The sequence below is a fragment of the Phoca vitulina genome, unplaced genomic scaffold, assembly GCF_004348235.1.
Source record: "Phoca vitulina isolate PV1807 unplaced genomic scaffold, GSC_HSeal_1.0 scaffold99, whole genome shotgun sequence".
NCBI lineage: Eukaryota > Metazoa > Chordata > Mammalia > Carnivora > Phocidae > Phoca > Phoca vitulina.
Genome location: NW_022589802.1, coordinates 543521 through 565337, shown reverse-complemented (window position 1 = coordinate 565337; position 21817 = coordinate 543521). Strand labels below are relative to the sequence as shown.

Sequence of the window (21817 nt, the reverse complement as noted above, 5' to 3'; positions counted from 1 at the left end):
AAGGGGCTTCGAGGGGCCCCCGGGGACATGCTGGGCTCTCCTGCCCAGCCCCTGCCCTCCCACGGCCATCTCTCCCGGCCTCCATCTGCGTGTGTGGGGGAGGCGGGTCTGTACGTCTGCCTCAGATCTTGCGGGCGGCCGAGGTGGGTCCTAGGACATGTTCATCCATCTGCATGACTACTCCTTTCTATCTTAACTTGCCCAGGATTGGGAGGAGCACAGGGGGCCCTGAGGTCCATGACCGGCTCAGTGGGGCCAGACCTCACCAACCTTGATCCGACTAAGGGTGTACCCCCACCTCCCCATTGCTGGAACACACACGCACAGGCACCCCACCACCCTGGCACCTCTCTAGGGGACCCTGCCTAGAGATTAGGACAACGTGGCTGACCCCTCGAATGGGAGGCTGAGCTCGATACCGTGTCTCCTCCAGGCGCTCGAGACACCTGCCCCGGCCCCACCATGCTCGTGGCATCCACCACTTCTGGTAAGGTTCCAGCCCCGGGGCCCCGACCCATCCCCCGGGCCCCGACCCATCCCCCCACCAATCCCTCCACTGGGATGAGCCAGGTAGGCTGAGTGGGGTTGGAAGAAGCAAAGAAGCCCCTCTTCCTGAGACCTCCCTCACCCTGCTCTCCAGGCTGCCCGTGCGGGGAGGGGAGGGCACGGCCCTGCGTGCTCACTGGGGGCTGGGGCTGCCCTGCCCTCCCCAGCACATGAGGCGGGAATGGCATCTGTTTTGCTGGGAGCCGGGACATGGGAGGCTGGAGGGAAGCAGGAGGCCCAGGTTGATGGCTGCTCGGACCACTGGCTCCGCCTGTCCAGCTGGAACCTCCTTGGGCCCAGGGCCCTGTGCCCAGCACATCCCCTAACTTGGCCCTCTTCCTCCACCCCTGCCCAGCTGTGCCCTGGACCCTCTCTCCACCTATTCTGCCTGGCAACAGCAGCAAGGAGCTGCCGGACACCCGGAACCCGCTGCTCGTCCAGGCGGAGCTAGCCCTGCTCTCCACAGTCTTTGTGGCCGTGGCCCTGAGCAATGGCTTGGTGCTGGGGGTGCTAGCACGCCGGGGCCGGCGGGGTCGCTGGGCACCCATGCACGTCTTCATTGGTCACTTGTGCCTGGCCGACCTGGCCGTGGCTCTGTTCCAAGTACTGCCCCAGCTGGCGTGGGATGCCACGGACCGCTTCCGTGGGCCTGATGCCCTGTGCCGGGCAGTCAAGTACCTGCAGATGGTGGGCATGTATGCCTCCTCCTACATGATCCTGGCCATGACGCTGGACCGCCACCGCGCCATCTGCCACCCCATGCTGGCATACCGCCACGGAGGTGGAGCTCACTGGAACCGGCCGGTGCTGGTGGCCTGGGCCTTCTCGCTCATTTTCAGCCTGCCCCAGCTTTTCATCTTTGCCCAGCGTGACGTGGGAAATGGCAGTGGGGTCCTTGACTGCTGGGCCCACTTTGCTGAGCCCTGGGGCCTCCGAGCCTATGTCACCTGGATCGCCCTAATGGTGTTTGTGGCACCTGCCCTGGGCATCGCTGCCTGCCAGGTGCTCATCTTCCGAGAGATTCATGCCAGCCTGGTGCTGGGGCCAGCAGAGAGGGCTGGGGGTGGCCGTGGAGGGCACCGGCCCGGCAGCCCCAGTGAGGGGGCCCGGGTGTCAGCAGCCATGGCCAAGACCGTGAGGATGACGCTGGTGATTGTGATTGTCTACGTGTTGTGCTGGGCGCCTTTCTTCCTCGTACAGCTGTGGGCAGCGTGGGACCCGAAGGCGCCCCTGGAAGGTGCGTGTGGCCGTGGCTAGGACTGCGGGGGGCCGGCCAGGCTCGGCCGCATGGGCACCTTCACCCCCAGACGCCTCCAGCCTCGGGCTCGGGAGCACACATGGGCTCACGTGGATTGCTCTTCCCTAGTGAGCAGATGGGGTCACTGCACCCTCAGTCCCAGCCCGGACTCTTCCACCCCCACAGAGGCCCCCTTCGTGCTGCTTATGTTGCTGGCCAGCCTCAACAGCTGTACCAACCCCTGGATCTACGCCTTCTTCAGCAGCAGTGTGTCCTCCGAGCTGCGCAGCCTGCTCTGCTGCGCCCAGAGTCGGGCCCCACCCGGCCCGGGGCCCCAGGAGGAGTCCTGCGCCACCGCGAGCTCCTTCCTGGCCAAGGACACTTCCTCCTGAGAGGCTTCGAGAGGCTCTGTGAAAGCCCGCTGCCTGCCTCGGGCTGGCCCTGGGGGCTCCGGGGAGGAGGGGGCTCTCGGGGAACTGGCTCCGGGGCGTGGGGAGGGGCTGGGGCCGTGGCCGTGGCCGTGGGCTTCCACCCCAGCCAGTGCCCGCCCCTGAGACAGAGGTCCCAGGGAGCCCGGCAGGAAGGAAAGGGGGTGGAGCCAGAGGACCTTCCTCCCCCCTCCCGCCTCTCTAGTCCCCTCTCACTCTCTCCTTAATAAAGGTTCCAGCTCATTTCCCCCCCCCCGTGAGTCTCCTTGGATCTGGGTAACGGCGGTTGTAGGGCAGTGTGGAAAGTCATTCTCAGATGCCCCCCCAGCGGCCACCAGACCCGGTGTGCAAGTCACCACACCACACGGCCCTGGCACGGACAACTCTGTGCCGAGACCCCTCGTGGAAGCTGTCCCGGCTGCCTTAGCTGCCACGTTTGCTGAGCACCCCGGCATCTGCCAGTGCTTCTGCCTGCCCAGCCCCCAGGACAGACAACTGGCTCGCACGGGGGAGTGAACGCACAGGCCTTTATAAATGGCAGCCCACGCCCGCCAGCCTCCACCAGGTTCCACCCTCAGCTGAGGCAGAGACAGGCCCCGGGAGCCCACCACGCACCAGCCACCGACAGGCCGTCACAGCAAAGCCAGGGAGGGGCCTGCCCCCAGCCTCCCTCCACAGCTGCCTCCCAAGGGGGCCACAGCCAGGGCTGGGGGGCAGGCGGCTGTGTCCTCCTCTGCGAAGGGGGCGAGGGCAGGAGCCCAGCGCTGGCTGCCCGGGGCCAGGGAGAAGCCAAGGGAGGCCACCCGGGCAGCCGCAGAGCCTCAGTGCTTAAGGGGCGAGTCCAGGCTCTGGGGATGGGACGCCGAGGGGGACGCCGAGGGGGACGCCGAGGGGGACGCCAGGGCCCCGGAGCCCCGGGAGAAGCCTCTGTTCTTGCCGAGGCGGCCGCAGGCTGGAGGCTTCAGGCTGTAGGGCCCGGGGCTGGGGGAACTGGTGGACGCTGGCCCGAGGCCTTGGCGGGCGGAGGTCTTTCCCAAGAGCTCCTTAAACACGGAGTCCATGGTCTGTGCCACGGCCTAGAGGGGAGAAGAGAGAGGGAGGGCATCTGGTGAGAGCCTCCCCCAACCTAGCCAGCCCTTTCTCCCACGCCCAGGTCAGGGGGTCACCACCTGAGCAGGAGGGGGGGCCTTCCTCCCTCTGCTGCCCAAGCGTCCACTTGAACTCCTTCTCATTCCCAAACCAAAGCCCTTGGCCACCTTCCTGTCACCACGCCCCTCCTCTCCACTGGCCCCAAAGCTGCCGCCCCCCTCCCCTGCCTGGTTTTCCTCCTGCTACTCTTTTTTTTTTTTTTAAATATTTTATTTATTTATTTGACAGAGAGAGACACAGCGAGAGAGGGAACACAAGCAGGGGGAGTGGGAGAGGGAGAAGCAGGCTTCCCGCTGAGCAGGGAGCCCGATGCGGGGCTCGATCCCAGGACCCTGGGATCATGACCTGAGCCGAAGGCAGACGCTTAACGACTGAGCCACCCAGGCGCCCCTCCCTCCTGCCACTCTTGGTGTAGCTGTCAGAGCCTCCTCTGGGGACACCAATAGATCCCCCCTTTTGTCATACTTACGCTCTCCCTGGCTGGGATCACAGCCACCCCTTGGCCCCCGGAGCCACCAGTGTGCTGGGGCCTCTCAGGTCAGTGTCCCCCTGCTGCCCGCCCCCCCCCACCCCTACCACTTGACTCCTGCTTCCCTGGCATGAGCGTCCGTGTGGCCACAGCTGCTCTTGGGCTCTGTCGTCCAGCTCACACTGGCCCCAGGGCTTCTGTCTGAGCCCGGCGGTGCTCACTGGGAGCCCGCAGGTGGGCGTGCTAGGCCCATGAGAGCAGGGAGCCGGGTCTCCCCACATCCAGCACCCATTCTCTCCTCCTGTGAGAAGCACCACTGTGCCCGGCTCCCCAGCCAGCTACCCACCCCATCTGTCTATCTCTTCCATCTGTCCCTTTCATCCTCCTTGGCCACCGAGTGCCTGCTAGGTCACTTCCTGTCACCTATCCTGGCTCTAGATGCCATGCCTGCCTGGGACTCCCACTTGCCACTTCCCCGTCAAGAACCAAACGTGAAGCCCAATTGCATGAGCCCCTGTGTCCCCCTCCACCCTGCTTCTGGGCTCGTCCTTGTCCTCTGGGCTCACACCCTTGCCGGCCTGTCCCTCCCTAGGCTGGGCTCAGCCAGCTGGTCTGAGGCCAGGAAGGTCAGACTTGAACCTTGGGATGAAAGAGTTTGGTTCCTAAGGGGAGGCAGAGACCCCCCAGGAGAGGTGCCCCCCTGCCCCGCTCTCTGCCACACGGCCAGTCCTGGCTCTCACCTTGTCTACCTCCGCATACCGCTCCGGGGAGGTGGGGACCAAGCAGTGCCGTCTGTGCCCAGAGGGGCCCCCGGGTGTGCCCAGAGGGGCCTCAGGTGGGGTGCATGGCTCTGGCCTGCAGGGTACAGACAGGGCATGGCCAAGGGAGGGGGGAAGAGCGAGGCTGGCCCAGCGGGTCCATTCTGTCCTCCTTTGGCGTCCCTCACCCGGATAACTCTCCCCCCAGCTGGGCCCCTCTCCACATGGCCAAAGCCAGACCCCAGCCCCTTCTGACCTGGCCCAGCACCTGCTGCCCGGGACAGCCTTGGCTCCCCAACAGCAGTGCTCAGGCCGAGGTGGGCAAGGAGGGCCACCAAAATGAGTCCTCCCGAAGAACCATCCTTCCCTTGCTCACCGATGGACGAATTCCATGGCCAGGAGGACCTCGGGACTGCTCGCCTGCGGCCCCTGGCCCACCTTCTCTGCACTAGGGTCGGAGAGACAGCCCGTTGAAAGCACTCATTCCCGGCGCAGGCTCTGGGGGCCGGCGGGCTCAGTGCTGGCCAGAAGTGGTCTGGGCCACCCCAGGCCTAGGGAAGCTAGGACTCGGGGCAGGGGAGGGGCAAGACACCTGGGGGATGGAGAAGCTGCTCACTCACCCCTCGGGCAGTGTGATGTACTTGTGCGGGATGAGTCCCCGGGAGCCTGAGCACTCGCCCCGCCACCAGTCGCCCGAGGCCCGTTCGTGCAGCCGCAGCACGTCCCCGCGCTGAAAGCTCAGCTCCTGGGCTGTGCGGCCCGTGTAGGCAAAGCAGGCCACGGCCTCCACGACCCCCTCCAGGTCTGGGGAGAAAAGGGGGTCCAAGTTGGGAGGCGGAGGGGGCACCCAGGGCGGGGACAGGATCGGGTCCTCCTTCTCTCCCCCCTCACCATCCTCCTGGGCCAGGGTCCCAGCTTCCAGCTCCGGCTCGTTCTCCCCGACCAGGCCCTCCAGCTGGGCATCCCTGAGGTCAGAGCGAGGCATCTGAGTAGATGAGGGGGCTCCCCTCTGCTGGACCCCCCCCTCCCCCGCACACGAAGAGCATACCCCAGGCAGCTGGAGGAGGGCGGTGCCATGCACTTCTCGTAGATGGGGCCGGGCAGCAGGGTCAGCGGTGGGAAAACCCGGGAGGGCTGCACGATGAGAGTCTGCACCAGCTGGTTCACCCGGCCCTGCAAGGCCACGGGGTCCTGCCCGGCGGGCACGGGCAGCAGCGTCGGCCCGAAGCACACGGCCAGGTTGTAGGGGTCCATCATGTTCTCGTCGCTGTACTGAGCCAGGCTGGGGGCACACGTGGGTCACGGGCGGGGAACGCCCCGCCTGGTGGCCCCCGCACGCCCCACCGTCAGCCCTCCCCGTCGCCCAGAAAGCACTCACTGGTTGAGGAAGGTGAAGAGGTAACGCAGGACGACCAGCACTGGTGCGGGCAGCTGGGCCAGGAGACGGCCAACGCGCTCCACCCGCTCGGCCACAGCCTCCAACTCTGCGGCCCAGGCCACCCCCCCGCCACCCGGGGGAGAGAAGCAGGAGTGAGGCCGCAGCGACAGGAAAGCGGCCCCTCCCGCCCGGCCGGCCTCCAGCCCCGGCCTCACCTGCAGAGGCCAGCAGCTCTCGGAACAGGTCCGGTGGGAAGAGCGGGGGATCCAGGCTCCGGAAGTAGAGCTTCAGCACCCCTGCCACTGAGTCCAGGTCGTGAGCTGTGCAGCCCTCCACCAGCGGGTCCTCCCCTGCAGGTGACACAGGGCGCAGGAGGCCGATCACAACAGCTCCGGCTCTCCCCCGACCCCTACCCCCTCCTGCCTGTCCCTACCTCTCTCGAAAGCGTCACGGATCTCTGAGACCCGGGGCTGGGCGCCTGACACCCGGAAGATGCCCTCATGCTGCAGGCCTGGGGGGAGGATGAGAGCCGATGGGTGCCAAGTCCCCTCTCCACCCCCTCGAGGATCGGGTGCCAGGTGGGCAGCAGGAGGGCCCAGGTCTTGCTTACCATTCAGGTTAATGAAGCGGACACAGCTCTCCACCACCAGGGGCACGGGCTGGCCTGAGCTCTGGGGACAGAGAGGGTGCTCACTTCACAGTCCCTCCTTGTCACTGGCTCCCTTGCATGTTCTCTTAACAAGCCATGATGGTTATCGGCAAGGAGGCCTGGCATGTGTTTTGTGAGATTTGCTCCCGGGCGTCTTACATTGTTTGCTCTTTGAATACACACAGAGTGCATAATCACATCATAAGAAAGGCCAGCGCTATTTCTTCTTTTCAGACCCTTCTTGCTTCCCTTACTTCGCCGCCTAGGACCCCCAGTGGCACGCTAGCCGGAGCGGGGCTTGTGCGCTCTACTTCTCACGTGCTCCTGCCTGAGGCTTTCTGTAGATGCCTGGGGTTTTTTGTTTTTTGTTTGGGTGGTTGTTTTTAAATACCTTATTTATTTATTTGAGAGAGAGAGAGAGAGCACGAGCGGGAGGCGGGGAGAGGGAGAAGCAGACTCCCCACCGAGCAGGGAGCCCGACGCGGGACTCCATCCCAGGACCCCGGGACCGCGACCCGAGCCAAAGGCAGATGCTTCACGGACTGAGCCACCCAGGCACCCCTCTGTAGATGCCTGCTACTAGTGAAGGATGTCCCCTTCACTTGGTGGAGGCCTGACAGAGGCCCATCCAGGAAGGGACAGTTGACCAGTTGTCGACAGTGGAGGGCACTGGGGGTCACAGGCAGCCGGGCCACAGAGATGGCCCCGGGCTGGAGAGAAACCAAAATGCAGGGGAGGGTCTGCACTCAGTTGGAGCACGAGGTAAAGCCAGCACCTGGATAAACTTCTCCATGTCTCCCCCGAAGAGTTTCTGGTTATACTGGGAGCTGGGGCGGGGGTGGCGGCTCTTCTGCTGTTTTCTCTGTGTGTACTGGGTCCTGTAGTGGACGGAAGCTGGCTCTGAGGGGAGGGGGCATGGAGAAGAGGATGGCCCACCCCCTAGCCCAGCCAAACAGGGCCTTGGAGCCCACGAGTTAGTCCAGAACCCACGGGGCAAAGTGGGAAATGGAAGCCACGGAACGATGAGCAGCAGAGCTGGGCCCCAGGAGAGGGGAGATGGGGACATGGCAGCTTGGTCCCTGCAGAACCCACTCATCAGAACACACGGGCCTTGCACGCAGCACGCACTCACCAAGACACCTCCCGCTCCTCTTTGTCACCTGGGGGTAGAAAACATAGGTGCGCTTTTCAGGCCGGGAGGTCCTTAATGCACGGCAGAGAGAAAGGCTAACAGGACAGGGGCCAGGAGCCCTGCTGGGTTCTTTCTGGCCTGCCGACCAACCTCTCTGGACAGAGAGGAACATGGGCTGGGTGGGGGCCCCAGGCAGGAGAGCGGAGGGCAGGTGCGCTCCCGGCCCTGGGGGTGGGGAGGTAGCGGCCCAGGGCCAGAAGTGCGGCCCACCTCGCTGAATGGCCTCCTGCAGTTTCTCATGCTTGGCCTGCAGCTTGGCAAGGATGCTTCGTCCACTCAGGTACTCCTGGAGCTTCTGGGAAGCCCGAAGAAGAGCCCAAAGTTTTAATCCCAGCTCTGGGTCCTCCCCGTGCCCCGCCCGTGCCCCCCAGCTGCCCCCTCCCCACCATGATGTAGAAGGTCTCCGTCTCCTGCTGCTGGCCCCGCTTCCGGCCGGCCTGCCGGGTGCCTGGGTCCGAGCTGGTGGACCTGAGGGACTCGGTGGAGGGGGTGGAGGGGCTGGCTTGGAGGGAGTCAAGCACATCCCCGTCCTCTGACGCCACCAGCTCCAGCAGGGCCTGCAGTGTGGCCTTCAGGGTCTTGCTCACCTGGAGGGCGGCCAGCACCAGGGCAGGAAGAAATGGGGCACGAGCAAGGGACAGGAAGTCCAAGTCAGAAGGGAGGGGGAGGGGAGGCCACGGCCACCTGGCTCCCTGGCTCCAGCTCCGTGTCCCCATCCCGAGCCAGGGCACTCATACCTCCTCCGTCTCGATGGTCTGTCGGTCCAGGCGGCTCTGGATATTCTGGGCTCGGGGCAGGATCTCGTCCCGCAGCTCCATCTCCAGCCGGATCTCAGCCACCTGTGCAGGACGGCGTGCGGGGGACTGAGGGCTGGGCCCGGGGGCACAGAGCTCAGGCGTGGGGGCGGGCTGGGCAGCGGGCACCGAGGCCTCCGGGCATGAAGGCAGCGTGCACGTTTCCACCGCCTCGGCGGCTGCTGCCCAGGACCCCCAGTCCTTGACACCCGGCTCTCCCCGAGAGAAAGGAGCTCGTCCGCGCCCGCGGACCCTTGTGTACAGACTTGGCAGCGCTACTCCTAACAGCCCAAGGACGGAGGGAGCCCAGTGCCTACGGGCTGATGAATGGAAAAGCAAGTGTGGGACATCCATACAATGGAATGTCATTCAGCCACAAAGAGAAGTGTCCTGGCTGATCCATGCTGCATGTAGGTGAACATAGAAGACATTCTGCTCTGTGAAAGAAGCCAGACACAAAAGGCACATATATCATACGATTCCATTTACATGACACGTCCAGGAGAGGCAAACCCACAGACACAGACAGGAGGTGAGTGGGTAATGGGGGGATGGGGGAGGGGGGGGGGGAGTGACTGCTTCCTGGGTCCAGGGTTTCTTTCGGGGGGTGAACGTGTTTTGCAATGAGAGAGTGGTGATGGTTGCATAACTCGGCGAGTATTCTAAAACCCACTGAATTGTACACTTGAAATGGGTGAATTACATGGTATATGATTCATACCTCAATAGAGCAGTTGATTATTTTTTAAAACATGGTCAGGAGAGCTGGGGTCTGAGACAGAAGAGGGAGGGCCTAGCTAGAAAAACTGCTCACTCTAATCAGGCAGAAATAGATTCCCTGTGGCAAAATTCGAATGCCTTGCCCTGTGGGCAGAGTGGGGGATGGGAGGAGACGGCTTTAGGAAGCGAGGAATGGCTCTCCTTTGAATTTAAGCATCCGGGGAACTCTGACACTGACATCAAGTTAAAATTGAGAGTGAAGACTTCGGGGGCGCCTGGGTGGCTTGGTCAGTTAAGCGTCTGCCTTCGGCTCAGGTCATGGTCCCAGGGTCCTGGGATCGAGCCCCGCGTCGGGCTCCCTGCTCGGCGGGAAGCCTGCTTCTCCCTCTCCCACTCCCCCTGCTTGTGTTCCCTCTCTCGCTATCTCTCTCTCTCTGTCAAATAAATGAATAAAATATTAAAAAAAAAAAAAAAGGAGAGTGAAGACTTCACTTATCCACGGCAAGCTAAACATGCCCCGCTCTCTGTCCTCCTCAAGCCCCACTGGAAAGGGACGGCTGAAGGCCTAGGTCATGGGGACACCAGGCGAGGCCGGCACTGGAGAAGCCACCAGAGCAGCGGAAATGCCACCAGACCGAGGCGGCAGGCACCTGGCAGGCGCAGGAGGTGCAGAAACCAGGACCTGCTAAAGTCTGTCCGGGAAGCAATACCGTGGCTCCTCAAACACTTATACCTACACTCAGCATAGGAGTCAGCAATGCCCCTTCTGGGTGTTTCCCCAAAAGAAGGGAAAGCAGGGGCTCCAAGAAAGATTTGCACACTCGTGTTCACAGCAGCCAAAAGCAGGAAGCAACCCAAGTGTCCATGAAGGGATGAATGGATAAGCGAAACGTGCTCTGTCCATACAATGGCATGTTCTTCAGCCTTAAAACAGAAGGAGATCCTGTCACAGGCTACAACATCCATGAACCTCAAGGACACTATGCTGAGTGACACCAGCAAATCACAACAGACAAATACAGTATGAGTCCACGCGCATGAGTGATCTAGAGTAGTCTAGATCTAGATTCAGAGAGACAGAAAGTAGGACGGTGAGCGCTGGGGGGCTGGGGGGAGGGCGAGCGAGTGTCTAACGTGGACAGTTTCAGTTTGGGAAGATGGAAAAGTTCTGGAGACGGAGGGTGGGGATGGCTACACAACAATATGAATGTGCTTAATGTCACTGAACATCGCACTTAAAAATGGTTAAAACTGGGGCACCTGGCTGGCTCAGTCAGTAGAGCATGTGACTCTTGGTCTTGGGGTCGTGAGTTTGAGCCCCACGTTGGCTACAGAAATTACTAAAAAAAAAAAAAAAAATCCATCCATATATACATATACAGCTAAAATAGTTAAAATGGTAAATCTCATGTATGTTTTATCAGAATTATAAAAAAAAGTCTCTCCAGACTCTAGGAAACATTAACATTAGAAGACCCTCCCCCAAACCCATACAATTAGCAGAAAAGTAGAGATTTAGCCTCTGGAAAGGATAAATCAGAGGGATTCTGGACTTAGGGCCACTAGTCACAGCTAAAGAAGGGGACAAAACTTCCTACTGATGAGAAAGAAGGAAGCAGCCACTACCATCTGGAGCCGCCCAGATGGGACGTGGTGTTATCCTCCTGAACATAAGGAATGTCACAGAGCATCAGCGTCAGACAAGGTCACTCTGTGACCGTGAGAGGTGATGACAAAAACAAGGACACCTCATAATCACATCCGAGTGCAGACAAAAACAAGAACTTTGTCGAAGCCACAGAAATAACCAAACCTCCCTCTGTTCAGGCTAATAGGAGTGTGGGCTGCTTTAGCCTCCCTTCATCCACCACCCCCCCAACTCCTGCCTTCTAGATAAGATTTATGAAGACATCCAATCAGAGTTACCCCTTCTTCCCAACGGTATCTAGGCCGAGTCCCTCTCCCAAATCCTGTAACCTCAGCCCAGGTCCTACTAGTCCTTTCTAGCACCTTCTTACCAGGACACCCCAGGCTCCCCACCATGGGGGTTTCCCTCAAAGCGATGGTCTGAGTCCCTTCCCTGAGGGGAAGCCCCCGTTGACAAGCTCTGCTCATGAGCATCAGATATCTCATCTAATCTACCTCTCAGCAGCTCCTCTTAAATATGACCTGATGGCCAAGAATTGCCAGCCATTTGAGGGAAGCTCTAAAATGAAAGGAAAAAAAAATGAAATGAAAGAGAAAGACGAAAGCAAGCTTTTTTTTTTTAGCTGTAAGAAAAAACAGAAAATGCAGAGAGCAGAGAAAAATGTCAAGAAAACAAAAATGAGGGGCGCCTGGGTGGCTCAGTCGTTAAGCGTCTGCCTTCGGCTCAGGTCATAATCCCAGGGTCCTGGGATCGAGCCCCACATTGGGCTCCCCGGTCCGCGGGAAGCCTGTTTCTCCCCCTCCCACTCCCCCTGCTTGTGTTCCCTCTCTCGCTGTGTCTCTCTCTGTCAAATAAACAAAATCTTAAAAAAAAAAAAAAAAGAAAAGAAAAATGAATGTTTCAGAATGATTTGAGAAAACATGATGTCCACAAGACAAGTACAAAGGGTTATTTTAAATAGGAATTTGGAAAACAAAGCAGAACTAAAAGGTATAGAGGTAGGAGAAGAGGAAAGAGAAAAGATAAGAAAATTAGAGAATCAACCCATGAGGTCCAACATCCAATTACAGGAATTGCTGAAAGTGAGAGAAAAGAAAATTAGAGGGAGGAAATGATCAAAGGAATAATATAAGCCCAAAACCTAAGGCCACAGTATTCTAAACTGACAATGCCCACCGGTTGCCCAGCACCGTGAAGGATAAAGGATCCCGAAGGAACATCATCACAAAATTTTACCAGGCAGGAAAGAGACTCCTAAAAACTTCAGGGAGAAGAATCGCAGGTCACACACAAAGGATCAGAAATCAGAAGGATATTGGACTTCGCACCGATAATGCTGAAAGCCTGGAGCGATGCCTTTAACAGTCGAAAGAGAAACTTATTCTCAACGCTGAATTCTATATCCAGCTAAACTACCAACCAATTTCAAGGCTAGAATACAGGCATTTTCAGACAAGCGAAGCCACAGGCTGCCTGGGGTGGTGGACGGAGGGAGAGGAGCCGGGGGTAGGGCTGCGCACTAGGCTAGCCGGCTGTGGAAGGAAGTCTGTCGACAAGCAACTAGCAGCGTGCTGTGCAATTTGAACACGGGGAGGGAAGCCCCAGAAGCAGCAGCTAGGGGACGGCAGGGAAGTGGCTGTTTCTGGGGAGTGGAATCGGGAACAGAAAGGGTGAGTCAGAGAACTGCCAGGGGCCATCGTAAGCCTTGAGTAACATTTGACTTTTTCAACTATGACTCGGATCAATATACAGATTAAAAAGCTACAAGTTCTGTGCAATCCCTGTCCATTCACAATGCCCATTTGGACAAACTGGTAAGGAAAAAAAACAGCTCAGGGACAAGTGAAAAGATGTTAGCTATATTCTACAGCTTGTATGGTTTATTTCCCTTCAACTTGGTATTATGCATTGTCTAAAACATGCAGAACACTGGGACAAAGACTATATGGACAGCTAGATACCCACCTACTACCTGGCGTCCACCTGGTGCTAGTTTTGCTGTGTTTGCTGTGGTGGGGAGGTTGCGTTCAGCCAATGAACGGCAGAAGTTTGCTTGCTTCAAATGCAAGTGGCGAAACTTCTAGGGAGCCTCATTTGCCTTGAGGCCATTGAATGAGGGTCTGAGAAATAAGCTGCATTCAGGAGTTTCGACTCCTTAGCAAAGTGGGATTCATTCGACTTAACCGCTGTTACAATGAAGACCAGAGAACACAAAGCCCTTTGCGTCCATGCCTGGGGGGCGGTGACCCTCACCTCATCTCCCTCATGGGGGTGGTAGTCAAAACGCTGTGGGGGACAGAAGGCAATTCCATGCACTTCCAGCACCTTGAACTTGTCCCCTGGAGGATCTAGGGCCTCCACGGCCTCTTCCAGGCTGCCCAGGCCCTGCATCTGGGAGACTTGGGTGCGGCTCTCGGCAGCCACGTAGCTCCGGAGCACCTGCCCCAGGGCTAAGTGGAATCCTGTGTCACAGCACTGCGGAGGAGGCAAGCACATGGCTCAGGTGGGCCCCAGTGCATAGCGCCCCGCCCCCAGCCTGCCCCCCCAGTACTCACATCCATGAGGTCCAAGACGTCGTGCAAGTAGTAGTTGCGGACGGCAGCATTGACACTGGCCAGGCTGAGCAGGTACTCGTTGCGCGCCTTTGTGCACTTGAGTTTGTGCTCCAAGAACTTGGCCTGGCGCTGCTCAAGACCACAAAAGTACACCAGGGTCACCTACTCGGCCAGCCAGCCAGCCGCCATCTCAGGCCTCCCACGGACTCTCCACACCCCCCTCCCCAAGTGGACATGTGCCTCCGATGTCCCACAGGCCCCTCAAAGCACATGGCCCCGAAGTCCCAGTGTCCTCCCTTGCTGCACCCCCCTCCCCCAACCGCCACGCAGAAACTCTCCCATCTTGGGCCGGCAACCCCCGTTCTGCCTCAGCTCCTCCAGGCTTGGTACATCCCCAACCTTTCAGGGGCCACCTCAAACATTCTCTCTGTGCACATCACCCAACCACCATCCTATGTGTCTTCTTGCCCCTCTGAGACCTGACAGCACTGTGCGAGGCAGGGATGGGTGGGTGCAAAGGCTTCCTGAGTTGGGAGCACCAAAGCGCTCTTCACTCCAGCTGGGTAGGGGAGAGCTAGGAGCACAGGGAGGACGGTTCTCCTGCCACCCCCCTCTCCGGTACCGCATCTACCACCCTAGGCTGGAGAGCCCTCGAAAGCCAGCAGAACTGACTAGGCCCAGCCTTACCAGCCCTGCTTTCTCCCTCCATGCCCCACCTCCCAGCAGGTCCCAGGGAGAGCCAGGGATTCCAGGGTCAAAGGTTAGAACCAGAGCCTTCGAAGACAGACAGGTGCCCTCCAGGCCCACCTTTTCCACCAGCCGCCCTCCCTTCTTGAGGGAGCTCTTGCGGAGGGGTCCTGCCTCAGTGGTGGTGGTGGTGGGGGGGGGGGGGGGGGTGGTGGCGGAGGCACTCCGACCCGCCCGCTTCTCCTCCTGCCGCTCGGCTTCCCGGAGCTTGGCCTCGGCATTCACGCTCTCCATGTGGTACACGTGGTACGTCTTCTTGGCCTGCAGGGAGGACCAAGGCCAGGCTGCCCTGCTGAAGGCCATGGCCACAGCCAGCCCTCCCCCTCCTCCTCCCAGCCCATCTGGGATTCAGACCCCATGTGAGCACTTGGGCCAGCCACCCTGTGCCCAGAACAGGGAGAGACGGCCGTGCTTGCAGTCCCCCCCAAACCCGGGACTCTCCTGGGCACTCGATCCTCTTCCTTGCGCCTGGCTTGGGGGGGCGCGAGATGATGGCCTCGCTCTGATGGGGGCGGGCCCCGCCCTGTCTCACCGTCTGAAGCTCCGACACCACCTCCAGCAGCTCCTCCTGCAGCTGTTGCTCCAGATCCTTACTCTGAGGGGGACGCCGAGCGTGAGCGGGGTGCTGGTCCAGGGCCGCGGTGGCCGCCGTCCCCGGCACAGCTGGGCCAGCGGGCACTCCAGGCTCCGCCCAGCTCCCCTCTGCCTGACACCCACCGGGCCTCCCTCGAGCCTGGGGCCATCTGCACCTGCTGCGCCCAGGGCGGAGGCCTTACCTTCTTTGTTTTTTTTTTAAAGATTTTATTTATTTGACAGAGAGAGAGACATAGCGAGAGAGGGAACACAGGCAGGGGGAGTGGGAGAGGGAGAAGCAGGCTTCCCGCGGAGCAGGGAGCCCGACGCGGGGCTCGATCCCAGGACCCTGGGACCATGACCTGAGCCGAAGGCAGACGCTTAACGACTGAGCCCCCCAGGCGCCCCGAGGCCTTACCTTCTTGACGATGCGCCCCACATCCTCTGCGATGTGACTCAGGCGCTGGGCCAGGGGCCCGGCCAGCACCTCGCTGAGGGTCGCGCTCTCCCGGCTCTGCTGCCGCGTCTGCTGCAGCAACACGGCCCAGCAGTGCAGGGGCGACAGGAGGGACGGCTCCTTCCTGGGGCAGAGGGGCACTGAGACCCGGAGCGGGGCCCCCGGGCCCTGCTGTGGCCCTCCCGGCCGGCCGGTACCTACCGGAAGCTCTGCTGCTCCCGGCTGCTGCCCCCGAGGCGGCCGCCGCGGCCGGAGAAGCGCTCTGCCAGCTTGTCCAGGCCCCGGGAGTACTCGAGCTCCACCTCGGCGCGCCGCCGCATGAACTCGGCCAGCTCCTGCAGCAGCTCCCGCCGCAGCTCCCCCTGCAGCTCCAGGCAGCGTAGCTGCTCGCTCAGCTGCCAGCGCATCTCTGCGGGGGACGGCGGTTCAGGCCTGGGGGGGGGGGGGCAAGCCCCGGGAGGGGAAGGAGGCCGGCCCCCAGGGAGGTGTTCTGCGCTCAGGCTAGAGGGAACAGGCCAGGCCCGCCCAGCTGAAGGAAGGCTGCTCTGGGGAGAGAGGGAGCGCGGCCGATCCGCTGTGATGGTGAGAACACAGAGCTGCCCCAGCCCCGTCACTCCCCGGTCCTTGGAAAGCCCCTGACTTGTTTGCTCTGCCACTTCCTGCCTTCCGGGTGCCTGGGACCCCAGGCGAACACACACACGCACAGGGCTGCGAGCGGGCAAGGCTGTCACGGCGCTCTGCCCAACCTGCACTGAACTGGTGGCCTCAGTGGCCAGGAACCCTGCCCTTGGCCCCCCAAGGGCAGCCCCACCGTGAGGGCCAACGGCCGGAGCAAGCTGGTTGGAGCTGACAAGTGAAGGAACTGAGAGAGCTGGCCTGCTTTCTGTCTCCGGTCCCCACTCCCCATCACCCACCCCACCTCCCGGCAGAAAGAGCCACACCCAGGGCCCCCACACCGCTGGCTTTTGACACCTTATCGCTGGCTTGATTTGGCAACACTGCTTTCCCCACTAAAGCAAAGAACCGCCTGAATGACAAGCTTAAGCAACCTGCTACAAACACTTTTGCCACCCACTGGGTGCCCAGGTGGGCACTGGGGATCCCAGGTAATAACACTGTCTGGGCTTCTGGCAAACAGGTCGCCCCCTGACTAATCTCCAGCCACATACCCAGGGAGGGACGTTAGTTGATTTCTCCATCCCGGAGATTGTTGATTACATACCCAGTCTGTGCCGGGCATGTTCTAGATGAGGAGATACAGTGGCAAAGACTATTGACCAAGTGCTTGCCCTCATGAAGCTGGGATGAGAATGGGGGTACAGATCACAAGTGCACAGGGTCATCTGGGGGGCTCAGTCAGTTAAGCGTCTGACTTCAGCAGCTTAGGTCATGATCTCAGGGCTCTGCATTCAGCAGGGAGTCTGCTTCTCCCTCTCCCTCTGCTCCTCCCCCCACTCATGCTCTGTCTCTCAAATAAATAAATAATATCTTAAAAAAAAAACAGATCACAAGTGGACAGATATATACTAGAATGTCCAGGAGCAAGGGATGCTGAGGAGGCAAACAGCAAGGTGAGGTCAGAGCTGGAGGTGGGGGCGGGAGGGGTTCTCTTAGAAGAGGGTGGTGGGGAGGTGAAGGAGGTGACAGAGGGGCCACAGGGCCATTTGGGAAAAGTGTTCAGGCCAAGAAAAACAGTGAAGGCTGTTGGACCCAGTGTGGCTGCTGGGGGCAAAGTGGAGACGTACGAGAGGCCCATGGTGAGGGAAGGATGTCCGGCTGGCGCCGAGGGAGAGGGAAGCCACAGCACCCGGGCCAAGTGGGGAGGCCAGGCAGAGGTCAGGCGATAGACAGAAAGTGCCCGGCCCAGTTGGCACCTCCTGAACCAGTCCAGACAGAAGACGGTGAGGGCTCAGACCAGGGAGCGGAACTGGCAGGAGGTGAGAAGGGGCGGGACCCGGGGTCCACTCAAAGAAGTCCACTGTGACCAGCTCAGTGCCGGTACTGTTTGCATTTCTGTCCTGCCAGTGACTTCCCGGGGGCTGTGGGCACGGGGCAGCCTCCAGGGGTTGTGCCTGCCCGGCATCCCCATCGCCTCCTCCGATCTCCCTCTGGGGAATGTCTCCTTCCTATTCTCAGCCCCTGGGTCCCTCTCCCAGACGCAGCTGCACACACAGTCCTTCAGCCCCCCCCCCCCCCCCCAGCACTGGCTCAGCGACAGCCTGGGGGCCACAGTCCTTACGCCTTCCCTGGAATTATTGAACAAGAGAGCTCTCTTTCCACTGCGGGATCAGGCTGGGTAAACAGAAGCCAGAGGTGGGGGGTGCTTCCTGACAGTGAAACCAACACAGAGCAGGGCAGAGCCAAGTGAGACAGAGTCTCCCTATACCGTAGGAGGCCAGGCTCCGGGGGCTGGCTCTCGGCTCCACGGGTCGGGTGGAGTGGGCTCCATGCCCCTTGGAATCTAGACATTCTTCACTGAATCAGGGTAACATTTTGGGGATAAAAGTACATCTCATTTCATTCTAAGCAAGACCTGAGATGGCCCAGCTCACCTCACCTCACCTTCCTCTGCTGTTTGCCCCGCCCTCCCAGGGCAATCTTTCCCTGAAGACCAATTGCAACTGAACAGTGCTGAATAGAACAGCCATGCATCGGTTGGAACCTGGATTTGCACACTGACTGGTGTCAAGAAGATCCGTGACTGGGGCTTGGCCCCCAGCCTCTGGGCTGTCACTATCCCGCTCTCAGATCTCAGCTCAAATGCACTCATCACCAACCCCTCCCTGACCTCCCCCCAAACTAGGTTTGGCCCTCCTCCCACCCCCTTTCTTGACATCTGTGCTTTCCCTTTATAGTGAACCTGAATGTGTTAAGGGTTTTTGCTACATGTCTCCCCGCCAGGCCCTGTGAGCCCTGTGAGGGCAGGGGCTGGTTCTTTTGCTTAGCACTGTATTCCCAGGGCCTAGGACAGAAGAGATGCATGCAAAACATCTGTCAAAAGGAAGGATGGAATCCACATATGCTTGCATTGCAGAGCTGGGTCCTGGGCCCCACCAACACTTCCTGTGAGCAAGGCATACGGTCTCACTTCTGCTGACAAATAAAGCAAAAGAGAAGATGGCCACCGAAACCACGACTATGCTGACCTTTCAGAATTTAGGGTGTCAAGACAGTGATCCTTTTTTTTTTTTTTTTTTTTTTTTTTAGTATGGTAAAAAGTTTCTTTGGCAGGGAGGAAGGGTTTAGAAGCTAAAGTCACTGGAAACCCAGAGCAGGCAAGGAACATTTTAAAGACAGCCTGGCTCAAACTCCCAATTTTTCAGTGTAAATTAACTGGTCCATATTTGCTGACTGAAGAGTTTCCAAAGTCCTTCAGCTTCCTGACATTTTGGGGAAGCAGGATGGGGGTCATTATCTCCACCTGAGAATGATGAAGGCAAGGCTTCTCTCACCCTGCAAAGTCACCTCAAGCTGGCTCCGGGCAGCAAGCCACCTTTTCCAGACGGGGAGGACTCAGGCATACTTTGGTGTAAATTGCTCGAATTGGATAATTATGTTAGAACTGCATCTCGGGGCACCTGGGTGGCTCGGTTGGTTAAGCGCCTGCCTTCGGCTCAGGTCATGGTCCCACGGTCCTGGGATCGAGTCCCGCATCGGGCTCCCTGCTCACCTGGGAGCCTGCTTCTCCCTCTGCCTGCCGCTCCCCCTGCTTGTGCTCTCTCGCTCTCTCTGACAAATAAATAGATACATAAAATCTTAAAAAAAAAAAAAAAAAAAAGAACCTGCATTTCTGGGTGGGAAGGAACTTCAAGGGTCATTTCCTTCTCCCTCCTAGGGGTTGTTATTGCCGTGTGACCGTGTGCCAGGCACTTCTCCCTGAGCTTCAGTTTCCTTCATCGGTAAAAGGGAGCAATTAAGAGTGATATACGGGGTCACACATCTGAAGACACAGGGAAACTTTATGGCCCCAACTGTTGGCACTTGGATGCTACCTTCTTTCTTTTGGAAGAGTTACCACACCCTGGATGAGACAGGCAGAAGCTGCCGACTAAGAATTTGCAAAGCCGATTTGCATGTGATTTGCACAAAGTGATTATCAGAACCCAAGGAGGTCTACCCTCAGAAGGCTTCGGAGCTGGCCCTGCTGAATCTCTAAGGCCGATATCCACTGTGCCAGTCTGACCCAGAGACAGCAGCCCTCAGCTCTGAGCCACCTCAGTGCCCAAGAGAGGGCAAAGGAACTGGTTTCAAGGCAAAGCCATCACTAATCCAGGCACCTTAGGCACGCAGACTCCTTGACCTCCTCGGCAAAACCAAGGTGCTCAATTTCACTCTGGCTACAATGCCACTTTCTGGGGGGCACCGGGTGCCCCCTTCCCTCACTCGGGCTCTTGGGTGAGGTGCAGGGAGAACCAAGGAGGGCAGAGCAACCAAAGGAAGGGAGGGAGGAAGGAAGGAAGGAAGGGGAAAGAGCCGGCGGTTGAGACCAAATGGGCGCGGAGAAGCGGGCAAAGGGCTCAGGCTGGGGGGGGGCGGGTCGGGGTCGGGCTCCCTCCCTCCGTCCCTCAAGCCCCTCCGGAGGTCGCAGGGGGTGGGTTGGGGGAGGGGAGGAGCAGCGGGCCCCGGGCCAGCGGCGGGACTTTCCCGGCTCCCCCACGCCCTTGGGGTCTCGGTAGGGAAGCGGGGCCGGGGGTGGGGGGGCGGGCGCCCGACGCCCTCTCACCTTTCACTTGTGCCTCATACTCGGCCTGCAGCCCCCGCTCCCGGCGCAGCTTCCCATGCGCTGCCATGGCTTCCGGGCGGCCGCGCCGTCGAGCCCCACTGCTCCCACGCGGCCGCGAGCGGGCCGGGCGCCGGGACCTGGGGCTCTGCAGCCAGCACCCCCGGCGGCCCCGCCCCGCCCCGCCCCGCCCCCAGCGCGGCTCCGGGGGCGGGGCGGCCCCCCGCCTGGCACTGCCCGCAGGGCTTTCCGGCGGGGTCCACTGCGGCTGGACCCTGCCGCCCCCTCGTGCTGGGCTCTGGGCACACACCTGGGCACACACCCCTGGGAGAGCCTCAACGGGTCCAGCAAGCTGGCACCCTCTGGCTGCCGCCCCCCTCTCAGAAGGTTGTCTGGTCGCCGCTGCCAAACCACACCCTTCACAGCATGGCCATGGGCCCTGAATGCCAGTAGGGCAGTGACCCTATGGCTGCTCCAGACCCCCAGGACATCAGATGGAACCTACCCATCCCAACTCAGAGCCCTGAGAGAGAAGCTCAAGGAGCCTGGAGAGCCTGGTGGGAAGTTCCCAGGGTGGGTGGGGAAGGAAAGCACCAGAGATTAGAACCTCAGCCATTATTCCCTCAGGCCCCCTCGTTGCAGGGAGAGCAGGGTTTGGCTAAGGTTCCCCTTCTGCTCAACCCCATAGGGAGGAACAAGCCTCATTTCCCCATAGGTAGTTACCACTTCCTACCACTTCCTGCTGCCGGAAGAGACTCTTCTGCCTTCTTTCCCCTGCCGCTTGCACCTGCCCTGTCTTAGACTTGGGGCCGGGGGTTCAGCCTTCCTCTTCCCCGCTCAGCGTAAGGCCTTAACAAGCCTGGAGGCAAACCTTGGGGCCTCCCTTATCCAGGTGTGCTGGAGTTTCCCTCCACCCCTCTCTACCAACTCAAAGCCAAAAGGCAGCCGATTTTCTCCAGTAAACTGGGAAGGCAGGATGTAGGTGGCAGTTGACAAACCAGACCAGACAACGGTCTTTAGTTCAGTGGGAGGGAAATCCCTGGGGTATAGGTGGTGGGAGGGGGCGGGGCAGTTAGGTTCCAGCCGTGTGCCCAGGGAGGCGCGGAAGGCCTGTAGGCACTAGTTCAAGGAGTCAAAGCCAGGCTCAGTGCAAATGTGGGCACATGTGACCTCGACCTGCAGCTGGGGGTGGGGGGGGGGGGGAGGAGGCTGTGCAGGTCCTTCTTGCATCTAACCTATGAGCAGTTCTCTTGCCCAGAAGGGGAAAACAGATGTCCTCAGCTCCCTGCCCACCCACCCCTACTCCTGCCCAGGACCAAGGCCCTTCTCTAAGACACCACGTGTCCACGGGGCCTGGGGTTGGAAGGCCTGGGAGCTGGCCTGACACCAGCAGGCCCAGGACCTGGGCTTCCAAGAGCTGGCCTCAACAGTACCATCGCTGGAGTCCTCTAGCAAGGCAAGCGAGCCTCCTGCCCCTTGCCGAAGCACGCACAGGCACTCCCGCACCCAGACCTGCTTGTGTGTCAGGGACCCAGGCACCTCATCAGCTAACCCCAACACACCTTGCCCCCTACCCTCCATCTGAGCACTGACTGGTCCCCCAAAGGCACTCCCCCATCCAGCAGAGCCATGCACAGACCTCAAGCCCCTAGGAAACTGCTGCTGAACTGGCCTCATCTCCTACTTTCTTTTCTTTTTTTTTTTTTTTTTTTTAAGATTTTTTATTTATTTGACAGAGAGAGATAGTGAGAGCAGGAACACAAGCAGGGGGAGTGGGAGAGGGAGAAGCAGGCCTCC

General features: G+C 59.9%; 2 protein-coding genes across 3 annotated transcripts; one reads left to right on the top strand and one right to left on the bottom strand.

Moving 5' to 3' along the window:
• The first annotated feature begins 462 nt into the window (after window positions 1-462).
• Window positions 463-2175, top strand: AVPR2 (arginine vasopressin receptor 2). The gene is made up of 3 exons (XM_032397389.1): window positions 463-487; window positions 902-1785; window positions 1972-2175. Exons 1-3 carry the CDS (start codon window positions 463-465, stop codon window positions 2173-2175), a joined length of 1113 nt encoding a protein of 370 aa, XP_032253280.1.
• A 549-nt stretch (window positions 2176-2724) lies between these two features.
• ARHGAP4 (Rho GTPase activating protein 4) lies at window positions 2725-20152 on the bottom strand. 2 transcript variants are annotated; one of them, XM_032397524.1, is made up of 22 exons: window positions 20024-20152; window positions 15502-15709; window positions 15262-15424; window positions 14803-14865; window positions 14331-14531; window positions 13524-13652; window positions 13222-13443; window positions 8544-8645; window positions 8193-8393; window positions 8017-8101; window positions 7747-7774; window positions 7390-7492; window positions 6576-6636; window positions 6399-6476; window positions 6181-6315; window positions 5966-6071; window positions 5636-5869; window positions 5479-5552; window positions 5208-5391; window positions 4964-5035; window positions 4570-4684; window positions 2725-3287 (listed from the first exon to the last, which is right to left on the bottom strand). In XM_032397524.1, exons 1-22 carry the CDS (start codon window positions 20088-20090, stop codon window positions 3033-3035), a joined length of 2886 nt encoding a protein of 961 aa, XP_032253415.1. In that variant the 5' UTR covers window positions 20091-20152; the 3' UTR covers window positions 2725-3032. The 2 variants fall into 2 exon arrangements, with proteins under 2 accessions (XP_032253415.1, XP_032253416.1); XM_032397525.1 differs by lacking the exon at window positions 4964-5035.
• Between the last annotated feature and the right edge of the window lie 1665 nt (window positions 20153-21817).

Coding starts and splice junctions, on each gene's coding strand:
- ARHGAP4 (XM_032397524.1), bottom strand. CDS start 20,090: ATGGCAGCGCATGGGAAGCTGCGCCGGGAGCGGGGGCTGCAGGCCGAG. Junction 8,102..8,192: donor CGGAGACCTTCTACATCATG/GTGGGGAGGGGG, acceptor CGGGCTTCCCAG/AAGCTCCAGGAGTACCTGAG. Junction 7,775..8,016: donor GCAGGAGGCCATTCAGCGAG/GTGGGCCGCACT, acceptor TTCTACCCCCAG/GTGACAAAGAGGAGCGGGAG.
- AVPR2 (XM_032397389.1), top strand. CDS start 463: ATGCTCGTGGCATCCACCACTTCTG. Junction 488..901: donor CGTGGCATCCACCACTTCTG/GTAAGGTTCCAG, acceptor ACCCCTGCCCAG/CTGTGCCCTGGACCCTCTCT. Junction 1,786..1,971: donor CGAAGGCGCCCCTGGAAGGT/GCGTGTGGCCGT, acceptor ACCCCCACAGAG/GCCCCCTTCGTGCTGCTTAT.